We start from the raw sequence: 20,457 nt of genomic DNA on the forward strand, positions 1-20,457 counted from the left end.
CTAGGTAGTGGAAGTCCTAGTGAGTGAAACCAGACCCTAGTGAGTGAAGCTAGGTGGTGGAAGTCCTGGTGAGTGAAGTCGGGCCCTAGTGAGTGAAGCTAGGTGGAGGAAGTCCTAGTGAGTGAAGTCGGGCCCTAGTGAGTGAAGCTAGGTGGAGGAAGTCCTAGTGAGTGAAGCCAGACAATGGAAGTCTTACTGAGTGAAGCTAGGCAACCCTAGGTTATATGTGATTGACTGGTTTTCGGTTGACCGCGCGCGGTCGACCAGACCAGCGAATCTTGAATTCTGTTAACACTATTTTAACTTACCATTTTATCTATTGTACTAACTCAGTATTGCAGGGAAGTTCAGCTAGGTCGACGGGTTGACCGGATAGTTGGCATGAAGTCCAGACAGGTCGATGGGATGACCGGATGTCTTGCAAGTAAGTTAAGGTAAGTCACTGGAGGGGAGTGACTTGGTGAGGACGCGTTCCTAGTTAGGGAACTTAGGCATCGATCCAACTTAGAACCATTTCTGGAATCTAAGTTGAGATCGTGACTAGATTCTGGTCTCGGTGAGATAAAATCTAATTGCTACTCTATTTGACTATAATTATGCTAACACTTTGTTTTGAAAGATAGTATAATTTGTATTTACCTCAGACTAAAATTTTCTTGCATGAAAAGGATTTGTTGGAAAATGGTGATCCGGGCGCCCAGAATGCAAAATTCTATCTCGACGCAAATGCGGAGCGCGTTGGTTGGCTGGGTCTACGTCACCATCCAGGCACCCGGAGCACTCCTATAAAAGAAGCCTTCCACCAGAGCTTTGGACAACAACTTCTTCTACGACTGTTCTGTTGCACACTACTCCTGCAATGCTGCGAGGCCTCTCTGACAACCTGCGATTTAATCTTCTATTTCTGTTGTCAGTATATTTTTTATAATTCCTGTACTCATTTTGTAATCATTTTTGTAAATTATTAGTGATCGGCCAATAAAAGCACTCAACGAGTGCGGGCCTTGGAGTAGGAGTCAACGAAGGCTCCGAACCAAGTAAAATTGATTGTGTTAGCATTGTCCTTACTTTTCTTATTTCCACTGCGTACATGAATTTATTTTCGGACTCTCAATGATCGCTATTCACCCCCCCCCCCCTCTAGTGAACTCTACAATCTAACACTTTCATTCTTTGTCCATATCCAATCACTACCTCAGTAATAGTATTTATTGTTTGATCGACCGATCCGCCTAAATTCCAAGTTTGACAAGATTCAATCTTCTAGGTTATTTACCAAAATGAGTTTGGTCGACCAATCCTTGTGTTCGGTCAACCGATTTGCCTTGAATACTAAATGTGCTATGCTCAATCTGAACTTTGTGCCATGTTAGCTTGGTTCGATCTATTGAACCTCCTATTCGATCAACTGATCCTTCAAAATCTGCAAAACAGAGTTAGATGCACAATATATAAAAGATATCCCTATAACACAAAGTTAGCATGTAGATATGATGCATGAGTAAAAATAGACAGTAAAATTTGTCTTGATCTCGATTTGGAAACCTCCCGGTTTCTTCAGTTGGATCAGCAACCTAGGGTTGTCCCTTCTCGGGACACAACCTCCCTGTCGCTTTTCTCCAGTTACTTACCTCAACCTACCTGCCAAACATTGGGTCCTCTAGACCAGTTTGGACTTTGGGTTAGTATCAGATTAGCTCACCATAGCTTCCTCTTGATATCAGGTCCTCCAGACCTATCGACTCCAACTACCAGGTGTCAAGGCCTCGACCCACTTGGACTTCCTATCTGGCTTCCATGATCTGCTAAGACTTTCCTTCTTAGCTATGACTAGGACTTTCCCGGTTGAATAAATAGCCTTCACACTTATTTAATTTATCATATCACAATAAGACTTAATTTGAACTTTTGATAACATCAAAACTTAGGTTCTATTTTGGTGCACCCTGCACCAACAATCTTCTCCTTTTTGATATTTTGCAACCAAGGTTCATAATTAAGTTTAAAATATATAAAGATAAGTAAACAAGTATTTTTTTTAACTCTCCCCCTGAGTTTAATAACTCCTTCTGAATTTAATAACTCCCCCTGAATTTACTATCTCTCCCCCTTTAACATACATTAAAAATAGGGGTAATATCAATCAATAAGTTTGAAGCATTCCAAGATTTAAGTTTTGAAGTTAGAAAAATTACTTAGAAAAATTTTGAAACCATAGTTTTATAAGCATATAATTTGAATTCTCAAGGAAAAAATTATGCCCAAAGGTTTAGTTTGAAAAAATTTCTCAAATTTTCTAATGAATAAGTTTTGAAATTTGAAAATAATTTGAAAATATGGTTTGAAAAGCTGACTTTTGAAGATTTTTCGAAGGACAAATACATTATCATTATAATTTTTGAAAATACCTTGAAAGATATTTTGAAGAAAGCTAAGAATTTTTTAAAATAAGAATCATGAACCAAAAACCAAGTTATGAAATTAGTTTTTAGAAAACAAATTTTGAATATTTTTTAAGAAGAAACTTTGAGTTATGAATTTTTCTAAGAAAAAAAATACATAAGTGTAGAATTTGAAAATGTTTTGTAAAGAGAATTTTGAAACATAAGTTTTGAAAGAATGAAATTTTAAAATTTGTTAAAGAAACTTGGTCTTGAAATGAATTCAAAAATGATGTTTCAAAAAATGTGTAGCATGAAAATAATCAAACATCTTAGTCTGTTGTGCCTCCAATATATTTACTCATTTAGTTATATCATGATGGAAGGCTGCTAGCTGCCCCTGAAATATAGTCTGAAGTGAGTTAAAATGACCAAAGATGTCATCATGAAACTTACTGAATGGATCACTAGACTATGGAGGAGCTGTAGACGATGTCCCCTGAGCTACATCAAAATATAGAGTCTGGGGAAACTCTAGGACCAACAGTGGAACAAAAGGCTCCTCAACAACGATAGGAGCATCCTCAATATCGACCTCTTCTTCGGCAGGTTGAACATAACACTGATAAGTACACTTGTAAATTAGACCCTGAGAACTAGCCTTAATCCTAGCCAAGGACATTTGACAAATGCCAACTAAGTCAAAATTCGATAGCTCTATCAATTCCCCACGCCCGACTCCTACCCCTAATGAAGCTATGAAAGTCGTAAGGATGTGATAGTGAACCATATGTACCTTAAACAAAGTACTATATCCTAAGTAGTAGATGATGGACTTAAAGACCCAATATCCAAAATCTGGATTGGATGTAGGACTATCTGATCTCTAGATGAAAGAGGATGAATGCATGAGATAACCATTTTGTAGAGTGGTTATCATTTGGACTAAGAGATATTGATGACATCTTCCTTGGTCGAGGACCTTAGAAGAAGTCGACATACATGATATCAAGAATTAAATGAGAAAATGGATCATGTAAAGTGTCAGGATAAGAGGGATATGGAAAAATCTGGTTAGGTGAATGACGCAAGCTTAAGAAACAAGAAAATATGTCAAGATCAAAAAGCATAACCCTCGATGCAACTCTAGTCTTAAAATGATGAGCATCAATCTCATACAAATTATGATAGAATTGAGTACAAAGTGTAGGATTGTATTCATGTTTATAGAGAACTAGGCTATCTAAAGAATAATGTTGTATGATATTTATTATATCAGGATAGTAGGCTTGATAGAAGGGAAGATCAAGGTACCAAGTTCCTACAACTAAAAAGATTTTGTTGCTAAAAGATTGATGTAGGTCCTCTGTGGAAAACTTAGGGTCCTGGCTGGGATTAGAGGAGCTAGCCTCTTTTTGTGCAATTTTACAAAAAAAATTGCTATGATAAATTACAAAGTATAAATAAATTTGGTGTAAACAAAAAATAAAGACATTGAAATCATACCGAGGCATGATCAAGTTCTGAGGAAGGATATAGGTGGTAGAATAGAATGAGAGATATGAAGGTGGAGAAAGGTTTGGATGAGACAAGCATTTTACCCAAGTCTCGTTTATATAAAGCACGATCGGTCAACCGATAAAAAGATCGGTCGACTGATCCCTTAAAATCGTTGATGTATCAACCAATTAGAAGAAGGTGGTTGATTATTGGTCGACCGAAAAGTAGGATTGGTTGACCGATAAATTGATGATAAGTCGATTTTTGCATATTTGCTAAGGGTGAACTAATGTTATCGGTCAACAGAACCGGGTGTTCGGTCAACCAAAAAATTGATGATAGGTTGACCATTTTGTAATGTCTATGCTAGGTTTGGTTGACCGAACCGAGTGTTCAGTCAACTAAACTAGTTTTTTTTATTCATCTCACATTTCTATGTAAGGGTGTCAATTTGGGTGGGTCGGGTTGAGTTTTTTTTAACCTAACCTGAACCGAACTCGAGTTCAACCCAAAACCCCTAAACCCAAACCCAAACCTGACCTGGATATCTTGAAAATCTGATTCAAAATGACTTTTTTTAGCTATTTTCCCTATAATTCTTTGTTGGTGCGGGAAGCATCCGACGATCAAACCTATGTTTTGATTATGTCAAAGGGTTCAAAGTTAAGGTGTTTTGTTTACTAATATGTTAAATGAGCATTGTAGGAAAAGTCCTAAGTGTACTTAGGCAAAAGTCCTAGCTACGGTTAGGCAAGTGGAAAATCCTAGGAGGCGGTAACCCTAGGTCAGAAGGGGTGGAAATCCTATGCGGAAAGCCTTGGCGGGTCGAGGTCTTCGGGCAAAAATCCTAAGGGTGGTAACCCTAGGTTGAAATCCTGGTGTCGCGAATCGGGTGGAAGACTGGACGGGTCGTGGATCGGACGTCCAGCATGAAGACCGGAAGACTCGAGTGCTGAGCAAAAGTCTAGTCGATTTGGAGGACCGAACTGACAAAAGGTAAACTCTCCTGAGTGGAGTAGGTCAGGGTGCATTCCTCGGAAGAGGGAACAGTAAGCGTCGGTTTGACCTAGGGTTTCCGGTTGGAAATCTGAAGTCAGAACCGGACAGCCCAGAGGCTGTCAAACATTTCATCTATTATGTTTGTTATGTGCTAACGTTGTGCTGCAGGGTATCTTAGGACTAACATATCTTGCAGGTACTAAAACACAAAGTTTTGCCTCGGATGAACAGTACCCGAGGTGCCCTCATGGAGCTTGAGGCGCCTCGGGTGCAAGGCAGATGCAGCGCACGCAATAGGGTTGGAGGTGCCTCGGACGGATCTGGAGGCGCCTCAGACGGGCTTGGAGGTGCCCTCAACAAGCTATTCCATGCTGCGACCACTTCTGTGCTAATCCGTGCGGCTGACTCAGCAAGTTGGAGGTGCCTCAAACAGGCTTGGAGGCGCCCTCAACAAGCTATTTAAGGCCACTTCGACCAGCAGCTTAGCAATTCAAGCAAAAAGCAATCCTCAAACAAATAAGCTGCTAACGAGACATTCCGGTTGAGCTACGACAAGTTCCTGACGATCTGAAGCTTCAAGATTGTCATTTTTCGTCAGTATAATTGTCATTTCAAATTTAAGATTATACTTTAAAATTGTAATCTTTAATGATATTATAGTTGTTGTCCACCAAAAGTGATCAACGATCGCGAACCTTGGAGTAGGAGTCGTCCAAGGCTCCGAACCAAGTAAATCTTAGTGTCCCTGTCTTTTGTGTCTTTAATATTTCCGCTGCATTACTCCGATACGTTTCTAAATCGATAGTTTTCCGATTACGAAACGCGTGAAAGCCACGAGCGCTATTCACCCCCCCCCCTCTAGCGCGATCTCGATCCAACATTCTTCACTTTTATCTCAATACTCTATCATTATAATACAAACATGATATTAATATACATAAAAATATCTTAATTATCAAAATAAAATTCGATTTAACCCAAAAACCCCACTAAACCTTATATTTAGGTCAACTCGGGTCAACCCAAACCCGACCCGACCCGACCCAACCCGAAAATTTTTAACCCTCCAACCTGAACCCAACCCGAACCCGAAAATGTCCAACCCGAACCTAATTTTTTTCGGTTCGACTCGGGTTGGGTCGTCGGGTCGGGTTCATTTTTGACACCCCTATTTCTATGTTATCAATCTTGGCTGCCTATGATTGGTGAGAGATGATTTATGATTAGGTTTATGTTAACTTTTGGATTAAGTAAATAATCGATTAAGGATTAAGTCTGGTTAAATTAAAATTTGAGTTAAGTTAATTTAAGATTTTAGAGTAATTAAGTTAGAATTACTTATTATTTTGATTTACTTATTAGAGTTATTTGTTTTAAATTGTTCAACTTTATTTAAGGTTTTTAAGTTGTTGATCAAATTAACTTTTTAATTTAAGTTGAAATCCAGATTATTGATTTTGAATAATTAGTTTTGATTTTATTAGGTTTGAAAAATAAGAATTATTAAGTTGATATTAAATTGGTTTAAACTAATTTTGAATTTTGAGTTGGATTGATTAGGTTAAGAGTAAATTGATTAATTTGAATTTTGGGTTAATTAGATTTGTAAAGTTAAATTAATTTAGGGCCCATTGATTAAATTGAAATTAATTGAATTAAGTTAGGCTTATTTTAGATTTTAAATTTATTACGAATTGCTTAGAAATTGTTTAAGTTTTGATTAAATTGCTTTGATTAGAAAATTATGATTAATTTTGAATTGAATTAAGATTAATTAAAATAATTAATTAACTAATTAAAGTTATTTATTAATTAATTAAGATAATTAGTTCAAGATTAAAGTAATTGATTAGAATTTAATGATTAATAAATTAATGTTAATTTATTAGTTTATTTGAGTAGTTAACAATTTATTAACTTATTAATTTATTTAGATTTGAGATTAATTGTTAATTTTATTAGTTAATTATTATTTTATTTTATTGAAGTTACTTTTTAAGTTTATATTAAATTGGTTTGAATTATTAAGAATTTTTAAAAAGGTTGTTTGCCCCATGTTAGATTCAAACTTAGCTTTGGGTTCATCAAAAAAGAGTTTATAGGTAAGTATCTAGACTGTGATGAGTCACAATGAATATCATTAGAGTAACTACATCTAAGAAAACTTTCCAAAATGACCCTTCTAAAGAACTTAATACTAGGGTTTAGTCTAACTAGCTCATGTTTGACTGGGATAACTTCGGCCAGATCTACTAAGTCTAATGCACCAGGTAGAACACATATAATTCAGCCTAGATATGCCTTCGGCAGAGTTTCCTTAATGTACTATCATCCCAATCCATTCCGATGCTATATTGTTAGGGTTTGGTAAACCTTTTTCTTTCTAACCATCCTAATCTAAGAAAAAAAGTAAATCTAAGTCTAAGCATACATATTCAATCAATCAAGTAGGGTGAACAGTTTTTCTATTTGGTCCCCTTGAGTCATAACTTAGTATGGTCTATCTAAGAGATGGATCTGACTCATAGGAACCAAATATTGATTAGGTTCATTTTATTTAGTTAAATATAATTTAGGTATTCATGCTTTTCGATCATTTTGACTAAGTAAAAGACATGCACAATTTGTTGGTTGTGTTTGGTTTATACTCGAGTCCTGATCCATTGTACATGGTTTATTGCGATCTGTTGACCTCCGCAAGTGTACGAAAATGTCGTAAGTAATAATAAAAGATATCAAATCCACAGGGACTGGAATAAGCACTAAAGATGTCTCAATGCGAGTTAGCTAAACAACTAATCAATGGGTTGACAAGTATAAAGTAAAACTATGAAATATAAACAAAGAAATGAAAGAATAAGAAACAAGAATAAGGGCAATGATAAAGGTATGTTCTAAGAGTTTTGGTTTCTTTGTAATGTTATTTAATGTAATGATCTACCAAATCTTATTTCTTAATTGTCCATCATTTGTAGAAGGTTGTCGGTTCCCTCTTGCAATAGACAACCGGCCTAGGACTGAAATATATCTAAATGCGATCAATTAAGAATGAACCCTATGTTGTCCTTACACGGGCTTGCCTGTCACGTGCGTCCCTCGAAAAATCTACATAGAAATCCACTACTTCTTAACCTCATTAAGATATAAAGATTAATACATCCAATCTATCCTATCCTCTTGAAATACCTAATTTCTCTCTCAAGATTACCTCTCAAACGTACTTACACAGGCGTGTTCTTGTCATGAACGTCCTTCAGAAAATCGAATGAGAAGCAATCCATACAAGATCCACAATATATTCAAATATTCAATCAAGTATGGTAGTTAAGCCCTAATCACAACAATCCACACAAGAAAGAATAGATACAAAATAGGGCAAAATCATAGAAATAGGAATCTTGGCAAATCCACAAGAGTTTACATCAAATCTCCATTACAAATACTCCCTCCATCCTAGAACAAGAGATCTAATCCATGGAACAAGGAAAGAATCCCAAAGAATAGGAAAAGATAAACATCTTGATCCCAAATCCAAGAAAGAAAGGGAAGAAAAGTTTATCTACGATGAAGAATCGTCTTCGGATTGAATCCTCGTTCTCCCGGAGTCGAAGTGTTGAAGATCCGCCCTTAGATCGCTGGAATTCCTTCAAAAAGGTAGAGGAATGCCCAAATCTTGAACCCCCCCCCCCAAAAAAAAAAGGGAGAAGATCCCTTTGAAATGAAGAAGAAACCTTTATATAAAGGGGGAAAATCGGGTGACACACGACCCCAGGACCTGGCCTTGTGTGAGACACGGCCTGGCTCACTCCTCTGTCTGCAAGTCTCACACGACCGTGTGTGAGACACGGCCATGTCTAGCTCTGCCACTGCACTCCTTGCACGACCGTGTAGATCCACATGACCTGTGCTGCCTCCAGATCTGGAACTCCTGCACGGGTCGTGTGAAGCACACGGCCAGGGCATTCTTAGCCTCTGGAATTGTTGCACGGGCCGTGTGTAGCACATGGCCAAAGCATTCTTCGGCTCTGGAAGGCTTGCACGGCCGTGTAGGGTACACGGCCTGGCTTCCTCTGGCTTCTCATCTTGACACGGCCATGTGAGGTTCACACGGCCAAGGCTACTTCCTTTCCTACTGCAGTCACACGGGCAATGATCCACACATGGCCTGGGCAGCCCCCCATGGCAGGGTCGTGTGGCACACAGGCCTTGTGCCTTCCCTCCTTGTTCAAGCATCAATATCTTCTCCAAATTCGACTCCTGTGTATACAAAATGCATAAAAGCAGATCTCCGAACAAAAAGAATAAATATGCTCAAAAGGAAAGATGAAAGTACGAAAGTACATAGATAAAGCATGTACAAAGTATGTGAATGTGCGTCAAAATATGCTAAACAAGTGTATATAGTCTACGCACATTACGATCTAAGTACTATATTTAGACACTTGGATCCATATCAAACTTTTACAATGTTTTTTTTAGTCACTCCACTTGACCTTTCAAGTTGGAATTTTCTTTCTCAAGTTTTTCAACTTGAGTTGAAGTTCCAACTTGAAGTTGGTTAGTCGAGTGACTCAATTTAACTTGTTTCTTAAGGTGATCGATTTCCTTAAGTAGTAAGTGTTGGATCAAGATGCACATAAGAAGGGGAGGTGAATCACATAATTTTCAAAAACTTTTTCTTTTCGGTTTGAAATCAAAGTATGTAGCAGAAAAACACGAAAATAAAAAGACAAGTAAAGAACAAGTTTGGTTTTACTTGGTTCAGAGCCTTTAGTGACTCCTAATCTAAGACCCATATCTCGTGGACCTATCGATGGATAATCCACTAATAACCTCTTCTAGAACCGCCAGAAGAGGTGATCGAGTATAAAAAAAATTGGAAGAGTGTAACAAGCTACACTTTCCATTTACAGAAATTAAGTACAGAATTTTAAGCTTTGTTACCCAACACTTTTATAGATAGTCGGCTCGAACTTGGTATTTGGACGACATTTCAGTGGAAGTCAAGTGTGGTAGAGTCATAGCAGGCCAGTAGCAAGAAGCCGGAGTAGTCAGAAAGCCAATCAGACTCGTAAAAGCTCGTATAGAAGTTGTTGAAGAATGCTTGGTCGAGACACCCTTATAAAGAGTGTGGAAGCTTCCATAGGCAGAAGTCTATCCTGAATTCATTGCTCCTTATCATCGATGAGTTCTGAATTTTATCCATTGGAAAGAACCTTCCATGAATAGTACCAAAGGCACCTTCCAAACCTTGAGGTACCTCGTGTACTGTTCACCTGAGGCCTTTTTACTCCTTTTACCTTGTAAGTTAGGTTAGTCCAGCATAACAATATCTAACCTGTAAAATAAAGTTAGCATAATAATAATATAATTTAATTTATGACTTAGACCCTGTCCTCTAAACCAAGATCCAGTTAAGGTCTCAATTTAGGTTTCTGAAATAGACCTAAATTGGACTGACGCCTATTATCTCCTCAACCAGGACATGTCCTCACTTAGTCACTCTCCTCCAGTGACTTAGCTTCACTTACCATATGCCAAGTTACCTTCTTGACGTCAATCTAACCCACCAGGTCTTCCTACTAGAATTGTATATCCAGACTTCCTCCTGTCGGGAAGCAAACATCTTAATCTTTTGTCGAAATCATACATCCAGACTTCCCTCCTGCCAGAATCCGATATCTAGACTTTGACACTTAGGAATCGCACATAGTGTTAGGTCCTTTTAACCCATCAAGTTAGATAACCCTACACACTCAGTAACAAGGTTAGATGACAATATCACCTAACTTATCTCACTTGTTATTCATCAAAACCTGAGTTAGACTGTTAGTGCAAATTGCACCAACAGTAAATTATTTTGTTCCTTGGACTTGGTCAACTTTTTAAACAAGTATTTTATAACTTTAAATAAATTTTACTTGGAAGAAAATTTTACTATATCGGGGTCTTTGGAAATGGATACGGAATCGTGGCTTCTCTCAGACTCGATGTCAGATTCGGACTCGTACTCTTCCTCAGACTCTGATTCTTCATTTATTGCCATAAAAGAAAGATGGCTCGTGTTCTTCAATTCTTCCACATCTGATTCCTCGAACAACGATTCGTCCCAAGTCACTTGGAGAGCTTCATTCTTCTTATGGATTTTGGCTTCTCTTCCTTCCGATTTGGGCACTCATGTTTGTAGTGACCCATCTTGTTGCATCCATAGCATGTTACTTCTAATTGGTTGGTTATGGTTGTTTAGTACTTTCTTTATGCTTCTTTTGAACTTCCTCTTGGTGCATATTCTTCAAACCATGTTCACCAGTTCTTCTTTGTTTATTGAGTCTGATTCTTGACTCACTTTTAGTTCTAGATTTTGTCTCCTTGCTTGGTCCTGCATACAAGGTAATTCCTTTCTCGACTTGACTCAAGTTAAACTGTTCATGCAATTCTAATTCATAAAAGAGTTCATTTAGCTTAATAATTGAAAGGTCCCTAGAGACTTAGTAAGCATCTACTATCGATGCCCACAAAGTATTTCAAGGAAAGGTGTTCAAGGCATACCTTATCGTGGCATAATTTTCCATGTGATGTCTGATTAGGTGGAGGCCATTGAGAATGTCTTTAAGTCATGAGTGAAGTTGGGCGACAGTTTCTCAGAGAAGCATTTTGATATTGAATAAATTATTCAGTAGGAGATCTCTTTTTATTACCTTGGAGTCTTTTGTTCCTTCATGTAATTTTACCATAAGATCCCAAAGCTCTTTTGCATTCTCGTAGGGCCTGACTTGGTTTAATTCCTCCATGGTTATGTCTCACTAAATGGTGTTTATGGCTTTGTAGTTCATTTATGCCTTCTTGATCATTGGGGGAGTCCAGTCTTCTAGCTCTATGGGCTTCCCATTTACCATTGGTGGTGTGTATCCCTTTAGTATATTAAAACCATAGCTCAATGTTGAACTTGAGGTAGCACTCCATTCTATTATTCCGGTAGCTAAAGTTATCTCCTTTGAATTCCAAGTTTGTCGAGATTCGATCTTCCAGGTTGTTTACCAAAATAGGTTCGGTCGACCAATCCTTGTGTTCGGTCGATCGATCCACCATGAATACCAATTGTGCTTTGCTCAATCTGAACTTTGTTCCATGGCAGCTTGGTTCGGTTGACTGAACCTCCTGTCCAGTGATCAATCCTTCAGAATTTGTAAAACAAAGTTAGATGCACAGTATATAAAAGATATCCTTGCAACACAAAGTTAGCACATAGATATGATGCATTAGTAATAATAGACAGTAAAATCTGTCTTGATCTCAACTTAGAAATCTCTCGGTTTCTTCAGTTGGATCAACGACTTAGGGTTTGTCCCTTCTCGGGATATGACCTCCTCGTCACTCCTCTCTAGTTGTTTACCTCAACATACTTGTCAAATATCGAATCCTTCAGACCTGTTTGGACTTTGGCTTAGCATCGGATCTGCTCACCAGGGCTTTCTCTCAATTTAGGTCCTCCAGACCTATCGACTCCAGCTGTCAGGTGTCAAGTCCTCGACCCACCTGAACTTCCTGCCTGGCTTCAACGATCTACTAAGACTTTCCTACCTAGACAGGACTAAGACTTTCCTTGTTGAGTAAATAGCCTGCACACTTAGTTAATTTTGTTGGTGCGGGAAGCATCCGACGATCGAACCGGTGCTTTGATTATGTCAAAGGGTTCAAGTTAAGTTGGTTTGTGATCTAATATGTGTGAATAAGTTTGCAGAAAAGTCCTAACTACGGTTAGGCAGGTTGAAAACCCTAGGGGGTGGTAACCCTAGGTCCTAGGGGGTTGTAACCCTAAGTGGTGAAAAACCCTAAGGGGTGGCAACCTTAGGTCCTAGGGGGTGGTAACCCTAGGTGGAGGAACACCCTAAGGGGTGGTTGTTGGATCGAAAAGAATTTAGATATCTCCACAATAGCATGATATTGTCCACTTTGGGCCTAGACTCTCATGGCTTTGCTCTTGGGCTCTCCCCAAAAGGCCTCATGCTAATGGAGATATCTTTTTCTCTTATAAACCCATGATCTTTCCCATGTGTTTCCAATATGGGACTATGTTTGCAACCTTGCAACCCCAACAATCCCCCCCCCTCAAACAAAGGACCATAGACTTCCCACGTCCGATCCTCGACCCACCAGGTCTTCCTGCCCCTCGGTCCACCCGACCTACTAGGACTTCCTTGCCTAGCCACAACTAGGACTTCCTGCCTGGTGTCTGGTCCTCTTGATCCGAACATAGGAGCCCCCACTTTCTTTGTTCGAGGTCAATATTATACCCACATGGCTCAATCAGACCATAGCTCTTGTGCACAGTCGGCGGTTAAACCTTCTGGCAGTCCGGGCTCTGATACCAATTGTTGAATCGAAAAGAATTTAGATATCTCCACAATAGCATGATATTGTCCACTTTGGGCCTAGACCCTCATGGTTTTGCTCTTGGGCTCTCCCCAAAAGGCCTCATGCTAATGGAGATATTTTTTTATCTTATAAACCCATGATCTTTCCCATGTGTTTCCAATATGGGACTATGTTTGCAACCTTGCAACCCCAACAGCGGCAACCTTAGGTCCTAGGGGGTGGTAACCCTAGGTGGAGAAAAATCCTAGGGGGCGGTAACCCTAGGTCCTAGGGGGTGGTAACCCTAGGTAGAAAGTCCAGTCGGTTTGGAGGATTGGACTGGCATCAGGTAACTTCTTCTGAGCGGAGTAGGTGAGGGTGCGTTCCCCAGAAGAGGAAACAGTACGCGTCGGTTCGACCTAGGATTTTCGGATGGAAATTCAAAGTCAAAACCGGACAGTCCAAAGACTGTCAAACCTATTTTTCGTATATTATCTGTGGTGTTCTAACTCTGTTTTGTAGGTGACTAACATTTTTGTGTAGGGTTAGATCTGACCTGGATCGATCAACCGAACCTTGGGATCGGTCGACCGACCCCCCAAAGCCAGTAGATCAGACTTCCAGAAATTGGACCAAGCTCGAGTAGAGGATCGGTCAACCGAACCAAGGATCATTGAAGACTGGATCAGGCCAGATTGATCGGGTCAGAGAAGCGAATCGGTAGACCGAACGACGGGATCAATCGACCGAACCCCGGATGAGACTTGACCAGATCAAAGAGGAGCGAGCGGATCCGGCGGATCGGATAGGAGGAGATCGCCTGATCGGTCGATCGAACGCAGGGATCGATCGACCGATCTGCCTCGGGTCAAGCCTGATCCCGAAACTTGGGGATCTGGATCAACATGATAGAGCCTATAAAATGGAGCATCGGGAAGCAGCCAGACATCGATCTCGAACAGAACAACCGGTGCTTCCGAACGCTCTCTGATCGCTTCCAACACGCGCTGCTACTCCGACAACTAACGACCTCGTAATTCTTGTGTATTGTCGGTACCATTTCTTTATTCAGCACTTGTAATCCTTGATTGTAAAAGTTTTTCGAACTGATAGTGATTGCCCACCGAAAGTGATCTTTGATCGTGGGCCTTGGAGTAAGAGTCGCCCTAGGCTCCGAACCAAGTAAACCTTTGGTGTCTCTCTGTGTTTGTGCTTATTCTGTTTATCATTTCCACTGCTTTAACTCGAACATTTTTCGATTCCGAAACGAGTGAAAGCCACGAGCGCTATTCCCCCCCCCCCCCCCCTCTAGCGCTTTCGATCCAACAAATGTATCATATCACAATAAGACTTAACTTGAAATTTTGACAATATCAAAACTCAGATTCGATTCTAGTGCACCCTGCTCCAACATCATATTCTTTGAATGGGTGAATATTTGCCAAGGTGGAGATTGTTAATAGGTGGCTCATATCTAAGTGAAGGTCAATGCGAGGGACGTCATGAATGAAAAGAAAGAAATGCCGAAAAAAATTCTATTATGGGTTTTTGGAATAAAATTCTGTTAAGTTGTTTTCATAATAGAATTCTGTTATGATTTTTTAGTAATAAAATTCTGTTATGGATTTTTGGATTTGTTTTGGCATGTTGGGATCTGAGCACTATTTATAGGAGTCATTGTGAACCTGTTATTAGTATCATTATTATGATAAAGACTCTTTTATGTAAACAAAATTCTAATAAAGTTTCGGTTGTTTTATGGAATAGGCACGCCATCGAACCACGGTAACTCTTCTCCTTCTTTTTCTTCCTTGTGTTAGCTCTTTCTTATGCATCTTTGTCTCGTTGCTCCACGTAATCTTTTTCTCTATTCCTCTTCTTCCGTGTTAGTGGTTAAGAGGTGTTACCCCCTTCATTTGAGGGGAGGATTATTAGGAATACAATTAAAGTCCCACATTGAAAAAATATGAAAAAAAATCATGGGTTTAAGAAAGGATGAAGATATTTCTATTAGAACAAGGTCTTTTGTGTAAAGCCCAAAAATAAAATCATGAGGATTTATGTCCAAAGTGAACAATATCATACCATTATAAAAATATATGAATTATTTTAGTCCCGACAAATGGTATCAGAGCTATGATCCAGACTAGATGTCACATGGGGTGACCTTGAATATCGTTTGAGGGGAAGATTGTTAGGAATACAATCAAAGCTCCACATTGAAAAAATATCATAGGTTTAAAAGGATGAAGATATCTCAATTGGTATGAGGCTTTTTGGATAGAGTCAAAAAAAAAATCATGAGGGCTTAGGCCCAAAGTGAAAATTATCATACCAATGTGGAGATATGTGAATTTTTTGGATACAACAAATGGTATTAGAGTCATGGTCTAAACTGGATGTCATATTAGGTAGCCTTAAACAAAGATGAGGGGAGGCACAAAACATATCAAGATTAATCGGATGCTTGCGGCGAGACCCAAACATATCAAGAGTGATCGAATGCTTGCAGGGAAGTCTAGAGCAGGTAAAGAACGATCGGATGTTTGCAGGGAGACCCGGAGCAAGTCAAGAGTGATTGGATGCTTGTGGGAGGCCCGGAACAGGTTAGCAGTGACCAGATGCAGATGCTTGTAGGAGATCTGGAGTAACTTGAGAGTAACCGAATCCTTGTGGGGAGGCTCAGATTAGGTCAAAAGTGATCAGATACTTGTGAGGATGCCCGAACCATAAGAATAATGATAGTCATTTATTTGAGGGGAGGATTATTAGAAATATAATCAAAATCTCCCTTATAGAGATATGGAAAAAATTATAAATTTAAAAGGATAAAAATATCTCTATTTATATGAAATCTTTTTAGTAAATCTTAAAAATAAAATTATGAGAATTTAACCTTAAAATAGATAATATTTTTATTATTATGAAAATATATAATTTTTTTTTGTCATAACAGATATAATCTAATATGTGTTCTTCGCCCTAGTAATCTGAATTCAAATGTGTGATGGTCAAATTTCAAAGATTTTTTTTTTTTTAAACTTGATTCAATTAGAAATTTGACATTATGGTTGATACCTAAAAGCATTAAGCTTCAGAAACCATGCATTTAACGAAAGACGTTAGATACGTGTCAATTTGCTTGACTACCAATTGTTCCGTTCGGTACATGTGTCTTGTTTAATGACCAGTGTATCGAAAATTCGATTTTTATTTTAATTTATTTTATTTTTTTGGCTCGATGAATCTATCTACACTGCGTTTCAGTAAGCTATCCATCAAATCATGGTTTGAATACAAATTAATTGCTTTGAAAAATTTGACAGCTGTAAGTTTCCATAAACTCCATAGTTTAACGGAGGTTACCTAAAACCACTAGGAATCCTTCCCTTCCTATAAATACCACTCAATTGGGAACAACAAATTCCAAGACGACGAAGCAGCGCCGCCAGCCATGATCTCCGGATGTCGCTCGTCTCTCCACTGCGTCGACGAGCAGGAGCCCTTGAAGTCCATCCATAGCGTGCCATACAAGTGGCCGGACTCCGACATCGCCTTCGCCAAGTCGGTAGCGGCGGCGCAGAGCAGAGGAGCTCGGTCGCCCGACATCGTCGACAGCTACTCGTGCCGGCAGCTCTACCTGCGGAGCTACACCTTCACGAAGAAGGAGACAGTGGCGCAGAAGACGCGACGGTGCGTCCGGAAGCTCCAGGACAGCGCCGCCTCCTCGCCGATCTTCTCCACCGCCCGGAGCGCCGACGGCCGTCATGCGGAGATGGAGAGGAGCAATAAGGGGCGCAAGAAGCTCAGCATGGCGGTTCGCTCCCTCCTCTTCTGCGGCACGAAGGTCGAAGTGGCGGATTGAGGTTGACGATGGCGATCGAAAGTCGATCGCGGGATTAAGTTGGAATTAAATTGTCTTAGTTTTCTTGGAATTTGAAGAGAATATTACATATACATAGGAGGATACACCAGACTCATGGTCTTCTACGACCTATATGGTATGTTTTAGTTCTGAATTACTGACGAAAAAGGAAAAAAAAATTTATGGTAAAAAATTATTGAGAGAAGAAAAGATAATTTCTTTTTACATGTTTATTAAAAGAAGTGAATACATATGACATAATTTTATAAATAATAAAAGATATCTCTATCAAAAAAAATTTTATACATGATATAATTGTATGAATTAAAAATGATACATGTATTATTTTTTTTAATATATGACATAATTTTATAAATAAAAAAAATTATATGTATCATATTTTTTCAATTGTAAAGTGATCGATTCTGACTAAACTATCTGTGATTGATTGTAATTCTCTTCCCTGCCAATTTTAATGAAGTAACTGATAATAATATTTTCGCTGTAAAAAGTTTTTCTTAGAATTATTTTCTATTTTCTCAAATAAATTGACCATTGAGAGTTATTTGTTGATTCTTAAGGACTTATTTACACTCTAATACTTGCTTCTTTTTTTTTGCTACTTTAGATGTTTCTCAATGTAGTGAGAGGGAAGCACCAGAAGCGATTAAAGAGTTGAAAATGTAGCTCCAACAAATTTGAAGTGTATTATGAGGCTCTTGAGTTGCCTTTAGAACAAAATGTTTTTTAATTTTGTAAATAAAAATCATTCCCACAGCACCTTTCCTCTCCTCATCGGCATCATCGAGGTGGATAAACAATAGGTTTGACGATAGGGATTGAATACCAATTCAATAGACATGGAGACGATCTTAGGTGGAATGAATCCAACTAATTCTTTAAAATGCCACTAATTAGCTGGTGTTTTTTTTATTTGCCGGACTGATTGGAATCGAGAACAGAGTCATCGGAACCGGAGGACTGAGAGAATAGACGCCCGAGCCGATCCCATTCCTCGTCCGGCGAGAGCTGAGGCCCAACCGGCACGTCCCGCAACCGGTTGCAGAACGCTCGGTAAGCGAGGACTAACATGTCTCGCACCGTCGCTCTGATATCCTCCATCATACCGGCGTCCGCCTCCACTCAGCTCGCCTGGGGCGACAGTGCCTCGTCGAGCGCCGCAGTAAACGTCCGCATCCTCTCCCTCGCCTCCGTAGCTGTTGACGCTTCCTTCACGGGCACTTCCATCCGCTCGTATCTGGTCAAGTACTGCCGGACCTTCGCCGCGTGTTGCGCCGCCCGCTGCTCCCACAGCAGTCCGCAAGATCGCATTCAATTCACTGCGTAGTGGAGGTTGTTCGCCAGGAATAGATTCGAAAAGGCAGCGTCACGGTATAAATTAGCCTTCCGCTCGAGATGACTGAGAAGCGCCTCCAACAGCTTGTCAAGCCGTGCGGCGAATCCCGTGTCGGAGATGGATACCGATGATGACGTGTCGGAGGCAGCGGACTGCGGGGGCGATGGCTGCCATTCGGCAAAGATCTCCACGATGGAGAGATGGTAGTCGGACAGCCGAGTGATGTAGCTCATGACCTAGCGCGTCACCCGGTCAACTCTGCTGGTGGGAATGAGTGACTGCAAGGACTCTCTTGGTATCTGATCCCGTCTGAAATTTGATTCAGATGGACCGTCAAATGAAATGGATGGAATGTTGATTGAGTCACGATGTCCCGAAGGAGGGGGGAAATTTTTAAAATAAGTATAAACACTAAAGTTATTACAAAAATAGGTAAAATTAAAACTTTTTACAAATATAGGTGAGAGGTGCTCATATCCGGGATTTAAATCCCGGTTCTTTTTAAATTCCGGGATTTAAATCCCGGATATGATGAATTACCGGGATTTAAATCCCGGTAAATTTTTTTTAATTTTTTGAACATATTGCTTTTTTTATGCTTAAGTTTTATTTTGTAAAAAAAATTAAATCCCGGTATTTTTTTTAAATTTTTTGAACATATTGCTTTTTTCATGCTTAAGTTTTATTTTGTAAAAAAATTTAAATCCCGGTATTTTTTTTAAATTTTTTGAACATCTTATTGCTTTTTTCATGCTTAAGTTTTATTTTGTAAAAAAATTTAAATTCGTAATAATTGTTTATATCCGCGATTTAAATCCCGGATATTCATCATATCCGGGATTTAAATCCCGGAATTTAATAAAATAAATTAAAAAAAAAAGAACCGGGATTTAAATCCCGGATATGAGCACCTCTCACCTATATTTGTAAAAAGTTTTAATTTTACCTATTTTTGTAATAACTTTACTGTTTATATCTATTTTAAAAATTTCCCCTGGAGGAGAGTATGTTGAGATGACTTCTATGTTGACCAAGTCTTCAAAAGTCTCTTAATCAACGCTACCTACAGTCAGTGATCGGGTCCCCCGGTCCCTGGTACCCCGAGTCTCGAGGCAGATCTAATGGACATATAAATAACAAATTAATACTGGAATAATAAAATAAATGGAGAGTGAGTACGATAACGTACCCTGGCCCAGGGGATGCCCTCGGATGGAACGCTGCTCGAGTTGTCGTGACCTGAAAGAGCAGGCAAAAGGGAGTCGGATGTGGAGTTGGGTCTGGCGGCACGGAGTCGAATGCGGGCTAGATCCGGAAGACGATACGCGGACTAGGACACGAGATCGGCACTCTGGCCGGGACACGAGATCGGCACGCAGGCCAGGACACGAGATCGACACGCAGGCCAGGACACGAAATAGGCACGTAGCCCGGGACACGAAATTGGCACGTAGGCCGGGACATGAGATCCGCACGCATGCCGGGACACGAGATCGGGATAGGACATCAGTGCGCAGGCCGAAATAGGATCTCGGCACGCAGGCTGGGAAATAACAACAAGAAGAAGGCTATACATACAGAGTACATCGTCTGAAATACAACCGCAGCTCGAATGCCGGAATACAAAACATGGGCGGGATCATCACATAAGTTGGAACACAATGCACAAGCCAGATTGTGCGAAGGCTGGAATAATGACGACATGTATCAGAGTACAACCATATCAGCGTCAACAGGGCTTGCTGCCATAGTTGGCATTGGGCGGCAGCCACCATCGGGAGCTGCACATGGTGGAGACGGCTGCCACGTCAACACTGTGCCAACAATGGTCCGGCTGCAACGGGAATGGCTAACCCGATAGCTCACTATCGCGACGATGGCTGGAAAGGGAGAGAGAGGGAGGCTCGATGGCTGGGAGGCAAGCGTGAGAGAGAGGCGGCACGCATAGGCCGGGAGCAGAGGAGGTGTCAGCTCTGGGGAGGGGATACGACGGAAACTCT

At 39.9% G+C, this 20,457-nt stretch overlaps 1 protein-coding gene across 1 annotated transcript; it reads left to right on the forward strand.

The window, feature by feature from the left end:
• Positions 1-16,689: 16,689 nt before the first annotated feature.
• LOC122054819 lies at positions 16,690-17,194 on the forward strand. Its single transcript, XM_042616248.1, has one exon. It carries the CDS (start codon positions 16,690-16,692, stop codon positions 17,098-17,100), a length of 411 nt encoding a protein of 136 aa, XP_042472182.1. The 3' UTR covers positions 17,101-17,194.
• Positions 17,195-20,457: the final 3,263 nt, after the last annotated feature.

The sequence above is a fragment of the Zingiber officinale genome, chromosome 3B (assembly GCF_018446385.1).
Source record: "Zingiber officinale cultivar Zhangliang chromosome 3B, Zo_v1.1, whole genome shotgun sequence".
In the NCBI taxonomy this organism is placed as follows: Eukaryota; Viridiplantae; Streptophyta; class Magnoliopsida; order Zingiberales; family Zingiberaceae; genus Zingiber; species Zingiber officinale.